This window comes from Hoplias malabaricus, chromosome 6, assembly GCF_029633855.1.
Source record: "Hoplias malabaricus isolate fHopMal1 chromosome 6, fHopMal1.hap1, whole genome shotgun sequence".
Lineage (NCBI taxonomy): Eukaryota > Metazoa > Chordata > Actinopteri > Characiformes > Erythrinidae > Hoplias > Hoplias malabaricus.
This window is the reverse complement of record NC_089805.1, coordinates 32,040,688-32,056,394: the sequence shown is the minus strand read 5'-3', so window position 1 is coordinate 32,056,394 and position 15,707 is coordinate 32,040,688. Positions and strand designations below refer to the sequence as shown.

General features: G+C 37.9%; 1 protein-coding gene across 6 annotated transcripts in view; it reads left to right on the top strand.

Annotated features, from left to right (window-relative positions):
- Positions 1 to 15,707, top strand: part of LOC136699222 (potassium voltage-gated channel subfamily KQT member 4) — a 60,214-nt gene that overhangs the window by 22,993 nt on the left and 21,514 nt on the right. For all 6 annotated transcript variants that reach the window (XM_066673755.1, XM_066673754.1, XM_066673753.1 and 3 more), the window contains one exon: positions 15,490 to 15,580. In XM_066673755.1, the coding sequence (XP_066529852.1) occupies positions 15,490 to 15,580 (91 nt within the window). The remainder of the gene's footprint in view (positions 1 to 15,489; positions 15,581 to 15,707) is intronic.

The following is a 15,707-nucleotide window of genomic DNA, read 5'->3' as shown; positions in this document are numbered from 1 at the left end:
CTGACAAACCAGTGTTAAGTCATTTTACGTAAGCAAAGCTGAGAGCCTGTACTGCCAAGTCATTGACAGTAAAACACTGGCCTTAACAGTAAATGAATTGGAATTAGAGGTTTACTGTAATGTTGAAAGATCTCCAAAAGCCTAGGGCCATGCCTTGTGCATCAGTCTTAAATTTTGCTTACATAAGGGACCACAGTGTGTGTGTGTGCTCGTGCGTGCGTGAGTGCGCGTTTGTGCATGACAATCTGTTCTTTATCTTTTTGACATCTGTTATTTATTGACTTACAGTGCAGTAAATTATGAAACTATATTATGTGACAGTTAATTTTTATTTATTTATTTATTTTTCATTAAATGCAGAGCTTTAGAGATTAAGCCTCATCCAGGAATACATAAAGTGTGGAATAGCTGTTCTTTACTGAAGTGGTGCTGTGGGGCATAGTCACAGAAATGATATGACTAGTGTGAGAGAACATACTGTAAACTGACTGATCTTTTCTGTAGTAGCTGTTACGGTAAACTGGTATTAGCGTCATAATTGGTCAGCTGGTATTTGATCTGTTTTATTCATGGTTCAGTGTCGTCTTAATTATAGTCAGAACACAGCACGACCACACCACAGTCACAGCTTTTTTTCTTTGGTATTAGCTGCTCGAGATGCTTGGTCTGCTTCAGCTTTTTGGTTGCTTCCATTTGTCAGTTAGGGGCAGAATCACGTGACTACAGCTTGGTTTTAAAGGGACAGTACATGAACAAACAGTGGGGACACACCAGAATAAAAATAATTGATATAATCGATATAGACAAGATTATGTCGATTAGAAGTTCTGAATGTCGATTTTGATTAATTTTGGTGATTAATTGCTTGATTAATTGATTATTTCACAGTTACAGCTGTGAAAATTGGTAGAAATTTCTCACACAGCTCTGAATTGTTTTTATTCATCTCCCAGTCTCTTTTGCAGGTTTCAAAGCCATAACTCAGTTAAATCTGTTAATTTTCTTAGCCACAACTTTGTTAGCTAAGATGCCCGGGTGAGGGTGTCTGATTTTAAGACCAGAAACAACTTATGCCCCCAAGTGATCTTTCAGAGATTCTCAGTCAGGTTCAGATGAGGACTCATAGCTAGCCATTTCATTACTTTAATATTAGCAGCTCAAAGGAAGTGTTTAACTGTTTGCAGTGTGACAAAGGGCATTGTCTTGCACAAAAATTGCTGGGTGATTGGGAGATGTTTGCAGTAAAGGAACCCCATTTTGCTGAAGGAGGTTCTGATAAACGTTAGTTTTCACTTAGCCATGTAGCTGTATTAGAGGCCCAGTTCCTGCTGAATAAAACAACCCCAGCAATGACGCCTCCTCTTCGAGTATTAACTACTTCACACACTTTGGGTTCAGCCTTTCCCCAGTTTAATGGTGAACATAATGTTTCCCATTTGACCCATCTAAATTAAACCAGTTCTCGGTCCACACAACATTCTCCTCAGCAAATTTAGTTTAGCCTTTTGACACTTTCTGCTGATGAGAGGCTTGGCTACTGTGGAGCATGTTTTCTGTCTGAATTCTCTCAGGCAGCAAGACAGAACTTTGTCCATTTAGTGCTGCATTAGAAGGAGATTTGGGCTGCATTGTTGAAACCATCATTCCTCATCAAGAGCTTCCACATCATCCTGTTCTCTCAAGCATTTGTGCCAGATATATTGTGATTTATGATATATTTAGACTGAAATAAATTCCCCATCTATCCTCTCTGTTTATAATAGGATACCTAATTTGACATTTGGCAAAATGTAATCTGCTCTCAATTTTTTTTTTTATCTCTACTCTATATATATGTGATTAAAACTACAAAAGCCAGGACACTTACAATAACTGGGAAACCCTGTCAAACTTTACTCAGAAAAGGGGACTACCGGCATACACCTATGAACTCTCTCTCTCTCTCTCTCTCTCTCTCTCTCTCTCTCTCGTTCTACCACCTGGTTGTTGCTGGTAGGCCTCAGGCTCATGTAAGGTCTGTCTTAAGTGTTGTTAGGACCGCTTTAATTTATAATGGCAGCTTTTATAAACATGTGGGGAAACCTCACCATGGAGACAGCACTAAAACAAATTCATAATATAGTCTCGTATTTATAAGGACCGGCTTCCCTGCTCCTCACTCATGAGTCTGGCTTGTGTTTTTGTGTGTGTATATTTTCTGTACAGCTGCACACATTTGAACCTGGCTTCTGTAATCTGTTTTTTATTTTATGTTTATTACAGTTTTTGAGCTGTAGTGGCCAAATGATGTACCTTGCCCTAGTAATGAAATGAAAAAGTTAATTGCTTTTTAAATCTGCCTCCATGTGTCTGTACTTTATTCTCAAGCACTAACCTGTGAACACAGTGACCGATAATGCACCCTGATGTCTGCATGTGTCTGCTGAATACACAGTGCTCTACGTAAATGAGTGTTGCACACACCGGTCAGCCATGATGTTCAGCCAGTGACAGGTAAAGTGAAAAGCACTGATTACAAGCGGTAGGATGTCTTAAGCAGGTTTGAATGTTGGTGATGGATAACTGCACAAGCAGAAGGATAAGAGCTACTTTGACAAAGGGCAGTCTCTGATGGTAGGGCATCCTGTAGGATGCACTGGAAAAACAAGTCTGATCCATAGAGGCAGCAGCTCATAATTTACAGGACTTAAGGGATCTGCTGCTTATGTCTTAGTGTCACACACCTTCAGAGGGCTTGTTCAGTCTATGCCACAGTGGGTCAGAGCATCTCCAAAACAACAGATCTATAGGATGTGTTGGCAATGTCTGGTCCATAGAAGCATCGCCTCCACTCACAGGACTTCAAGGGTCTGCTACTAATCTCTTGGTGCCAGCTACTTTGGGACACCTTTCTGAGGTCTTGTTCATTCGGTGGCTATGTCTAATCTGTTCTAGCTATTTTGGCTGCACAAGGTGGACCTAGAAATATTAGACAGATCATTTTAATGTTGTGGCTGATCAGTGTTTAAATGACTTTATGATCAGTGTTTAAATGACCTTCATTCCTCTGGTTTAGATGAGTTAACTAATTTCAATACCATAATGAAGTGCATTCCTGCTGTGTGTTTCCACAGAGCCTTATCTCTGTGTTCCCTCTACAGGACCTGATTCTCTGACTCTGCACTAACTCACTGTTAATAGTTTCCATTATGAGAGTATAGAGAGGGAAAGGTTTGCCTAAAGGTCAGCCTGATTGGACCATAAATACCACATCAGCAGCTCACTCTTCATTAAAGCACATGACCATTTTTCCCTGCGCAATGCTCTGCATCTCATCAAGCAATTTATTGTACAACATTTAAGTGTACGCTTGTAGGTGTGTATATGTGTGTGTGTGTGTGTTTGCACCCTTTTGTAAATGCGTCCCCAGCCTTTGTATTTAAAATTGTTTTATACATTGTTATTTATATCAATTTAAAAAATATATTTCTCATAGATTAGTTTCTGGTTAATTCTGTAAAAATCTACCCCTCTTCTGCCTCATAATGCTGCCTGTCTGAGAGGCTGAGCGCTATCACAATGCATTAGGGGGGTATTCTGCAGAGAAAACATGAATCTGTTTGCTTGTCAGGGCATGACTCATTGGCCTCATTGGTTTTCAATTTGTGAGATCGATGCCCCCATTGGTGCTGTGTATGTCCTTGCACATGTGTAAAGTAATAAAGGTGTTGAGGTTCTTTCTGCCAGAATCACTTGTCACTTAAAAATGGACATTTTCACATCTGCTGTGCGTAGGACACTATACGCATTATCCTTTGGTAATAATTATCAGAGTATTATCATCGTCAAAAGTATTGTTGCTGAAATCCTGCTTGTTGAATATATTGCAAACAAATTACCAAATGATGTGGCTTTTCAGACAAGGTATGGGGCTTTTGTCAAATAATGTCTTGCAAATCAAAAAGTTGTATATAAATAAACTGGAGCTGCAGTAAAGGCAGTCATATAGACATACAACAGGTCTGTGTGTGTACCCTGACAGCAATAGATGAGGTAGGGTTGTTCAGATCAGGATTTTGGTTTGACAGGGCCTTTGCAAAAGTGCGTGAGTAAGAAAGAGAGAGAGAGAGAGACTTGTAATCATTTCTATCAGTTTACTTACATAAATTTAAGCTCTTGAAATTTTTTTAAAGTTTATTTCTTTCTGAAAGTTAAATTATAAAAGCAATATTTTGAATAGTATTACACCTTCTGTTAGTTATGATCCGTAGAGATAAGCTGGTTGCTTTTAACTATGCTCTTTATGGTTACTGCAGGCCGCAGTAGGCCCTGTGGTCAGTACGGACTGAAGTCCAGTTGCAGGGGTGGTGTGTAATGGTAATGTAGTCTTCCTGTGCTGTGTCTCCTAACAGCTACACTAGTGCTGACAGGACTGTGCCCTGGCTCTACCCTTAGCAGGCCCTGCAGTTTTTCATATCAAATAGAGATTCCATGTTTGAAGTCCTTGTCCAGAGGTTGTGCAGTGTTGCTGAATGATAACAATAGTGGTAAGATAATGCTGCACATCCTCTTTACATGTTTCTACTGAGTTGCCCGAGCCACTTATAAATACACTACAGATTGAACAGAGTGCTAATTGGACGACTAAGCACTTTGAATTGCCATTGTGTATGAAAGGTGGTCTATAAATATACTTGCCTTGCCGTACTATAAAATTCAGGTGTTCCCATATGTCACCACTTCAGCAATCCAAGCATAAACTTGTATGTCAGCACTCAGTTTAAAAGTACTTTTTTATTTTCTATATTAAGATATTGTCACTATCTAAGATCTCATATCTATATTCTCATTTAATTATTTATTTGCAGTAATTTAGTTTCACATGCAGTTAATAGTTCTGTAAGCCTGCATGTTACTTTCACAACACTCAAGAGTTAACTTTTGAATCTTTCCCAGTTCATCTGTAAGCGTAATTCTTCTGTGCTCTCTGGCATGAGAAATATTTTAACTGACAGGTTTATCCGTGGAAAGTGGCTTTGATACGCTGACCACCAGTGTTGTGTACGACCTCCATCTTTTCTCACCCCACAGACTTCAAAAACGATCCAATTAACCATGGATCAAATGTTAAAGACACTCTTTTCTTTTCCTACTTTTAAATCCAATAGAGCGGTCTGTTCCAATCTCCTAATCCATATGAAGAGATTTTGTATAGATTAAGTGGATTAACTTGTTACTCACTGGTAATGATTACTGTAATTCCTGCTTTTCTAGCGGTGTGGAGATTTTCCTGTGAGAGAAAGTACATATGAGCAGCTAAATTGCACAACACAAAGTGTTACAGTTATGTAAAAATAGAGAAACTTTAATTAACACTTATTTTCATGATTCCGTGAAGTATTTTCTAAGTGAGTCTATGAGATAACCGAGTGTATTCTTAGTGATTGGGAACTTGAGGTGAAATGTTATACTGTAGGTTAAAACCTGACCGTGGATAGAGACCATCAATTGATTAGAATTCAACTTTAACATAAGTAGGGACATCATTTCTAGTTCTTCATTAAAGCCACCTATGTTTTGTTCTGCTTTACACCCATATCCAAGCAGGTGGGCTAGCAGCTATGGAGGTCTGTCCTCCATCTAGTCCTTCAGTGCAGTAGCAATGTGGGAGGGGGTTTGAGAGGTTGTTATAAATGCACATGACTTAAATCAGCTCCTACTCCTCTCTCACCTTTTACTGAGTCTTAGCCCAGATGCACTGACTTCACTTTTTCCACCCCATGTGTAAATAAAAGCATTATATTTTGCAGGGGTCTGAGTTTTTTTTTTTTTTTTTTTTTTTTTTTTTTTTTTTTTTTTTTACAGTAAGGTTAGCAGTGCATTGAGTGGTGAAATGTCAGCACATAAATACTGTAGCATGGGCAACAGAGAGAGGGTTAGTGTGTAGGGGGTTGGTTTTTTCACATAGTGTTTGAAGTTTCGCCATTTATATCGAAAATATTATTATGCTTGTTGGCATTTTTGGAAAATAGAAAATTCTTATGTTTGATTTATATATAAAAAAATGTTTGTGTGCCTTGTAAACATGTTTTGTGCAGCTGGCGAGTTTTGGTATTTTGCTTGTTTGAGCCCATGACGTGCTGTTTGTGTAGAATGGTGCTTATGGTGCTTGAGTCAGGGCTTGGTGCTAATTGTCTGTGCACAGTAACGATATTGTCTGGAAATGTCAAGCCTCTCAGCACCTTCCGCCATCCAATTAACATCGCTTACAGACCCTCTCTCGCTCCACTCGGCCACCTCAGCAAATATCAGTCCCACAGCACGGTGCCACAATAGCTCATGATTGTACCCACTGCCCTTTCAAACCATTGCTGCACACAGGGGTGAGTGAGAGATTCCAGATTGTTGGACTCAAGTTGAGAAGGCCATAGGATTTGTGTATGTGTCTGTGTGCGTGTGTGAGAGAGAGAGAGACTCACATCCAGTCAGGTTCAGCTTTTTTACCATGATGTACAATGATACATTCATCATTAATCCAGAGAAAATGCAGCCTGTTAGTTTCTTAGAACGCCTCTGAAGAATAGAGACTGATCTGAGGACTGTGATCTGTAGTAACGCACTGTTGGCTCAAACTAAACTATTTCCCATTCATGTGCTTAAATGGTCTACATAAACAACATCTCACACTTTTAAATTCCAGTGTTTCAAAGTATGTGTGTCTGTTATTGAGAACACTTGTGTCTAATTGATATCTTGGTGAAATGTTGCACCATTGCTTGGAATCTCCTGGCCTTTTTTTGCATCAGACTTGAATGGATGTTTAGGAATGTTTTCAACACCATTCCAGCCAAGTGAAATACGAAATGATGGATGACACCTCTTTATCCAAACAGACCTAAGGACTTTGAAGGATTTTTACCAATTCTTTAAAGTGCCTATATTTTACTTGGCTCTAATTTCACAGATAGTTTTTCATTGTTGTGCTTCCACCACACACTGATCTTCATCAGCTGCTAGACAACAGTGAAGAGTCGTGTTTAAGTTCACATACGTTACAGGTACAGGAAGCCTCCTAATGTGTATTTAGTAATGAATTATGGAAAAATAACTTAAGAAATATATTTCCATATGGGCTCCTGGAGGCTTTTAATCACACATTCTGTGGCTTTGTGCTCTGCCGCTTGCTCCGTATTGTGCTGTTTGCTTTTTCAGTCTTGCTTCCCTTGGAAAAGTTGACTGTCCCCAAAGACATCGCTCAGCAGGGATTAGCAGCGCAGGAGCTGTAGTGTGTACCTGGACAAATTTGCTGGCTGTCGCTATTTAAGGTCTGCGTGTGCTATTTATAGCATTTTCTACTGTTACAATCTTTCTCTTCTCTGCCTACTGAGATGACCCCCCCTCTCTGTTTCTCTCTCTTTCTCTCTCTTTCTGTTTCTGTTTCTGTCATTCTCTCAGTATATCTTTTCTACCTCTCTTTTTCAGCTTTGTCTCTGTTATTTACCTGTTTGTCCAGTGACATGCATCATCTGCTAGTATGTATTTATGGTGTTTTTTCAGGTATGTTAGTCAGGTGCGTGATACGCATGTGACTCCCCTGTAGAATACAGGTCAATGTTGCTTTCACAGCATTTATTTACCACCTCATCGATCACACCTTGCACCACACTGCTTTGCATGAGAGTGCAGGCTTATCTTTTTCACACTCTCCCTCTGTCTTATTCTCATATTATGTATAGACCTCTTTCTTTACATTCTTGTTATGCAGTTTTTTTCTGTTCTGTTCTGTTCTGCTTATAGACATTACTCATCTCTCTTTCTCCTGACAGTTTTTTTATACTCAGTTGCATTTTTATCCCATGCTCTTTCCTTCTGTCTCTTCTTCCTTCGTCCACTGTGTGCAGATGCCTGTGCCTTCATTTTTCCTGATGGAATCAGAGGTGCAGGCTCTTTCACTGTGTCTGTTGATGTCCAGCAGCATATAGGATGAAATGTCCAGATAAGCATTTTTCTCAAACACTTAACTATTCTTCATCCCACATATTTAGGCAAATGTCCTACATTTCTTATCCCACCTACTATACGTTTCTTCAAATTATTAATTATAAAGTATTATATTAATATTTCAATCTTGAGAGGAGCTGTATTTGTGCTTTATCCTGGAGAGATGTTTGTAAAGCATACATAAGATGTATGCCTGACATTTCTATTTTGTTTTGCAAATACTTATTTGTAGCTGTATTCGTCCCACTTTCACTGATCACTCAGCTCTGCATAGCACCTACGTCATACAATAGGCCACACACAGTGCAGGGAGGAGGCATTTTAAGCATTGTGAAGATTTTTTTAGTTTAAGCTTACATGTATAAACAGCTTTGTCCTACATTATTTTTGCTTTTGCTTTGGGAATTTCTGCATGCTGCAATGCATTCTGGGCAAGTTCTGCTTCCATCTGAGGTCTCGTATAACACACTTCACTTCAGCCAATCCAGAAATGGAACAGCCTTTAAGATGGCGTCGGAGATTCCCACGATGGGGAAGTGGTGTGGCAGAGTGGACGAGGGCATGTTAAAACTAGAATTGAAATACAGGGAGAGTTACTAGTTTGTGGACACCTGAGCATCACATCTATTTGAGCCTAGTCTGAACTGTGAAAAACAGCCTTAGACCTTTATCCATCCTTCATCAAACTTTAATGTGGGCACAAGCATGGAGGTTGTAGATTCGATTCCTTCTCTAGGTGAATGTCTGTGAGGAGTTTGGTGTGTTCTCCCTGTGTCTGCGTGGGTTTCCTCCGGGTGCTCCGGTTTCCTCCCACGGTCCAAAAACACACATTGGTAGGTGGATTGGTGACTCAAAAGTGTGTGTTCCCGCCTAGCGCCCAATGATTCCAGGTAGGCTCTGGACCCACTGCGACCCTGAACTGGATTACAGATAATGAATGAATGAATATTCTTCTGGCATTCTCCAAATTCAGATTTGTCCAGATAACATGTGATTCAGATTCATTATATCTCACAAGCAGATGCCTGGAATTATGCATAATGATCCTTGGTTTCTGTGCAGCTGTTTATACATGGCGGCACGGTGGCGCAGCAGGTAGTGTCGCAGTCACACAGCTCCAGAGACCTGGAGGTTGTGGGTTCGATTCCCGCTCCGGGTGACTGTCTGTGAGGAGTTAATGTGTTCTCCCCGTGTCCGCGTGGGTTTCCTCCGGGTGCTCCGGTTTCCTCCCACAGTCCAAAAACACATGTTGGTAGGTGGATTGGCGACTCAAAAGTTTGTGAATGTGTGTGTATGTCTGTGTTGCCCTCCTCCAGGGTGTATTCCCGCCTTGTGCCCAATGATTCCAGGTAGGATCTGGACCCACCGTGACCCTGAACTGGATAAGCGGTTACAGATAATGAATGAATGAATGTTTATACATGGAAACCCATTTCATAAAGCTCCAGATGCACACTTCTTGTTGCAAAGTTGTTCTGAGAGCCTGAATGACGTACTGCTTCATAGTTGAAATGTTGTTGCTCCTAAACCTTTTCATTTTAAGTTAATGTTGACTGAGTCAAATTTTGCTGTTTCAAAAACTTACTTGTATGGGTATTAAACAATTTATATGACATGGTCAGTGGATACACTACACTCCTTCATTCTTTGGTTTGTATAAGCTGGATAAATCTGAGCTTAAAAACAAGAAAAAATCATGTGACCCTATTGGTATTTTTGTTCTTTGAGAATATCATTTGTAAAGACTAATTATTTTATTTTCTGATCCAGAACATTTTTTCTGAGGTTCATTTTAGCTGCAATATTTCTTCATTTCATGTTGTATTCTGCTGTCTTTTATCCTAATACAGCTGACCTATGGAGATTCGATTTGAATGCCTCCTTTTAAACTCCTTTTAACCCAACCCATGAAAATTGTGCTAACAATGTCAGATTTTATCAGCTCAATTCACAAAAAGATTTATTTAAATTAAGATTTTAAAAAATTAAATGTAAAGACTGGCAAAATGCAAACAAATATAACTAGCATATAGTTGCAGAGAAAATTAAAGTAGCCAAGTATCTTTTAAACATGCATTTCATGTATTTTTGTATTCTTTATTTGCCACATGTGGGACAGGCACAGAAAACAAATCAATTCATGAACAAATTCTTTTTTCCATTTGAATCTTAGGATTTAGTGTCCAGATTTTATTATTTTGTGTAAAACTTTTGGCAGGAAATCAATACCATAGGCTATGGAAACTGATTTTTTTCTCTCATTTTTAGAGAGTTTTTTTCCTAATCAAAATCTGAAGACACCTCTTTTCTCAAATGTACCCTTTATATTCAGATGTCAACTGTCTGACAAAAATATTGACATGAGTTACGGTATATACTTGTTTGTAGAGGATCAGAAAACCATTTCTGATACCACTTTGTTTTGACCTCTTGGGACCATCGTTTTGCTGATTTTGAAGATTTAATTTCCATTTTTTTTTTCTAATTGACTATTTTTCTCCCTGTAAAGGGCTCTGAGAATGGACCTAAAAATTGCTTCTCAGCTGAAATGTGACCCAGTGCACATGGTCTTTGCATGCTCTAATGTATCTTTCTTTTTACCGTGTTCATCATTTTTAGTTGGCTGGCTTTGGGGGAATCTGAGTGTTTTCTGGACATGGCTCCCTCCTTCCAGTCCAACTGCTGCTGATTCAGGACTAGTGCTCTGCAGCTTGGCTCTCAGTTTTCTTGGTGTTTTCTAGGATCTTTTTACCTGATGTCAGTTTGGAGCTAATGACTAATGAGGCATGCTGGGCAGTGGAAGAATGTGTGTAGGGCTGACACATGATCCCTTAATCTTCTGACATTGTCACACCACCATTATTTATGCCAATTACTCTGAAAATTCAGAGGTTTTATTATCCATAATTTTGTATCTAATATTTTTTACATATCTAAATATCTATACATTTTACATTTTTCATATGTGACATGCAGCCACTGTCCCTCAGCCATTGAATTAATCATTCAATGACTGAGTGAAGTGAATATAAAAATCTACACACCCCTGTTAAAACTCCAGACTTAATCACATTTATTATGACAAGTTATATATCAGTTGTGAAAAGTGCTATATACATAAATTTGATTTGATATATTAGATCAGGGGTTCCCAGACTCCAAGGTGGTGTCTCTGCAGGGCCCCACTTTTGAAGATTTTGAAGAAAGTCCTGTCATCAGGGGCATAGCATATGATACATTTTCTCCATAACTAATTTTGTTATATTTTACACAGTTCTATAATGAAAGTTGACACAAATGTACCCCTCCTCCTTGAGAAGAGAATGTAATGTACCTTTAGGGAACACAACTGGACTCTAAAATCTCTGTTGTACCCTTTTAATTTACACTATTTGTACATTTATTGACAGTAATGTGCTTGTACTGTACCTTTTTTCCTTTTTTCCGCGGACGGTGCAACTACAAACCCCATATCCAGAAAATTTGGGATGATGGGCAAAATATAATAAAAAACATAATGCAATGATATGCAAATAATTTAAACCCTGTAGTTATTTGAAAATAGTAAGATAATATTTCAAATGTTGAACTGAGAATTTTTATTGTTTTCTGAAAAACATTTGCCCATTTTGAATTTGATGCCAGCAACACATTACAAAAATGTTGGGACAATGCCACAAAAGACTGGTAAAGTTGTGTAATGATACCAAATTCAAAGTAAGTTTGTTGGCTGGAGGTCAGTGAAATGGTAGATCTTAGAGAGGATGGATGAGTCTTTCAGAGGTAAAGATGAGGTGTACTTCACCACTCTGTGAAAGACTTAATTGTGCAACAATTAAATAATAACATTTATTTACTTAAAATACTAAAGAACCAGGGTATTTCTTCAATTACAATTCATAATATAAAGTTTGAACATAAGTTTAAACATAAAGTTTTAGAGAATCCAGAGAAATCTTTGTAAGGGACAAAGCTGTGATCTTCAGACACTCAGATGGCACTTAAAAAGTCATGATTCTGTAGTGGAAGTCACTGCAAGGTCTCAGCAACATTTTCCAAAACCATGGTTAGTTAGTGTAGTTTGCCACTTTATCCATTTTGCACATTAAAACCCTGAAATGCAAAAAAGAAGCCATAACTAAACAACATCCAGAAACGCTATGAACTTCTCTGTGCCTGACATAATGGACTGAAGTAAATGTGAAAAGTGCCCTGTTATGTTCCTCAATGCTTCTTGTATGATTTATTTGTAACACAAAGCAAAGCACACCATTTAACGAGTTGTCTTTGGATTATTCTTGTGTTATAAATAAATCATACAGGAAACATTGAGTAAGGCCTAAATAAATTCAGATTATGTCATTCATGACAAGGGATGACAGAACTGCAAAGCAAGCACACTATTTACAGGGTTGATTTTGGATTATTCTTGTAGTTGTTAGGCACTTAAATAACACTTAACTGAATTGATTTAGATTTGTGTTAAATTCACTTTTAAATCACTTTAATGAACTTCTAGGCCACTATTTCTTATATAGACACTGACTGATTGTGTATGATAATGAAAAGGACATAAATAATTTCTAATTCACCCATATAGTTAATTATTAATGGACACGTTCAAAATGTTGACTTTTAGATCCCTCTGCCAAAAATGTAACACCTTTAATTGAATTAGTTTTTAATGTATTAAACTGAAATCAGTGCCTATGTCTGCATTAGTGGAAAAAGAATTTTGTTATCTTTAGATATCTTTAGTTATCTTTAGTACCCAAAGTTTATACCTTCTTCAGATTTTTATTTTATTTTTTTTAAGAATGCACTCTTTATTCTCCTGACTCTACCTGGCGAAATAACTGTTTCTGCTAATTGCAGTAATTATTGACAAACAAAAACTGTTTTGCTCCTGAGAGAGGTCATTAAGAAGCCCAAACCTCCAATCATCTTGCTGACATTCTTTGTTCCATTTTGGCATCCACTTTTCTCTCTGTGCTTGTGTCATTAGCTCACCACATCCCACTCACCCAACCTAAATATGATTTCTGCTGTCCTCAGGATAACATGCTTTTTTTTTTTAACCAAAATGGGCAGTGTGGAAGTTCTGAAATTGCTTCACTCTGGAATTCCTTTCTCACTGAGGAAATCACAACACCAGTCTGGTAACATAGGGAATTAAAACAATTGTTTCATTCAATTATATAGTGATCAAATACTTTTCATTCAGTTATTGTGGTTACAGCACCTAATATATCATTGTGTGAGCTGTAAATATGTATATACATGTTACTTAAAGGACAGAATACCAGTCATGTTCATTGACCTCTAATGCTAACGGGTTTAACATTTATAAAAAATATTCAAACAACTATGTAAAGAGATTACTTCCTCACTTATCCTCTCTGTGTGTTTTCACATTGCACAACCTAGAATTTAAACAATCTGCAATTACAAAGTGCAATGTGCCAGAAGATTGGAGAGTGGAGAACTTTACTTCGTTCATGAGAAGACAGATGTGTAATGGAGAGAGAGTCTGCTCGTTGTGTGATCTGGCATTATACCCAGCTACTGTTGTGTAATTGATCCAAAAGCTTCTCTATAAACTGGGGTGCAGAAAACACACTGTATTCTTTGTTTCCTTGATCTTCAGCTGGGAACACCTGGTGTTTCCTGGGAATCTACTGTGCACAAGGCCTGCTTTCCAAGACACTTAATGAAAGAATGATTCTTGGTGTTAAGTGCCAGTTCTTGTAAAACATCTGGGGTAATGTAACTCCTTTACATTATGTGGAGATTCTTTAAACTGGTCTTAAGGGACCACCCATTTAAAGATGTAGGGTTAGGGACACAAAGATGATGATCCTTGTATGGCCTCACTCTCAGTCTCTTTTAGTGCAGAGCTTTAAATTAAAATTTATAAGGATGAAAAATATGACATTGTACAGTCAAAACTTTACGCCATACAATATGCATTCTGTTATTTTCTTTTCAAGGGTCACAGAACAATCAGACACACTAATACAGGGATTTACAAAATATTTGTATGCTCTTCTGAACTAAATCCAATTGTTTAGGCCTAATTATATAAGTGGTTAGCCATGTTCTTTAACTGCTGATTATATCTGTATGATAGAAGTAGTTGTTGGTCCTGAAATTTTTGAGTACACAGAAACAATGGTCCATGGTCCACACAGAAACACAACTATATTTTCATGACCCAATTGCACTACTACAGTTTTTCACTCATAGCAGAGAGATGACCAAAATGCTGGGCTTTAATATATTATGCTAGCTGTATATTTCCCAGCCAGTGTAAAAGACATTCCGGGCAATGTCCAAGGCAGTGGTGATTATGTGCATCTGTGTATGGAGCTCAGTGCCTGTTTGAATTAGGAGCAACTGTCCATTGCACTGGAGTCAGTACAGGATGCAGCATCAGAAGGGCAATTTTGTGTTTAATTTCTGCCAAGATAGTTCCTTACCATAACTTACTGATGGTTTGGTTTGTTCTGTTAATATCATACTATTGTCATATTATTTTCAAGTCTGTGTCAAATGTGTGGCTTTTAGTATAGGACGTTTACTGTTTTACTGTGATTTCTTCCTGTAGAGAAGTTTGATACATATGCTTAGGAAAGATTAAATTTAATGATCTACAAACCCATTTCCAGAAAAGGTCCGATCTACTGTAAAATATAAATAAAAACTGAAGGCAATGATTTAAACCATATATTAAATTAAAAATATAACATAAGCCATATTTGAAAAAAAGAAGCTTTATTGTTTGAAAAAATATTTGCTCACTTTTTATTTGATTTCAGCACCAGGTTCCAAAAGTGTTTTGGACATGGAACAAAAGAAGTTGTAATGGAAAAAAAAGAGAGATTAACTGGCAGCAGGACAGAGGCATGATTTGAAAAAGAGAGGCTTTCAGAGCTCCACAGCTTTATTTCTGAAAGACTTAGAGGGCAAGCAGTGAAATAATTTATGGATAATGTTTCTCAACTTAAAATGGTAAACAATCTGGAGAAATCTCTATATACAAGACAAGGCCCAAAACCATTACTGGTCTTTGAGCTCTCAGATGGCACTGAATTAAAACCAGACATAATTCTGTAGTGAAAGTCAATGCATGGGCACAGAAATACTTCCCCAAACCACTGTCTGTGAATACAGATTGTCGCTGCATCTACAAATGCAAGTTAAAACTCACAAATACAAAGAAACCATATATTAACAGGGTCCAAAAATTCCACCGCATTTTTAAGAAGGACTGAGGTAAAGTGGAGAAGTGTGGAGAAGTATATATATATATTCTATAACAAGCATGTTTCAGAAAAGAGTTCACTTACAAAACAACAGCGACTGGTCTCCTCAGTTCCCAAACGTTCACAAAGAAGAAGAGGTAGTGCAAATTTCAATCCAAATATTTAAAATTTATTTGTTGTGTTTGTTGTGTGGGAATTGACCTCTGATTGTGTGTGTGTGTTCATGTGTGTTTGTATGTTGCAGTTTTCTGCTGGTGTTCAGCTGTCTGGTGCTCTCTGTCTTCTCGACCATTCCCACCCATCAGAAAACCGCCAATGAAGGGCTCTTCATCCTGGTAAGAGGACTGATTTGCCCCAATTTATGGAAGCATATCATAAAATACTGCAACAACCACTTTCACATTTTACATTCATTAACTATGTCAAATTTAGATCTTGGTTTGTAAAACTTTATTTTAATAT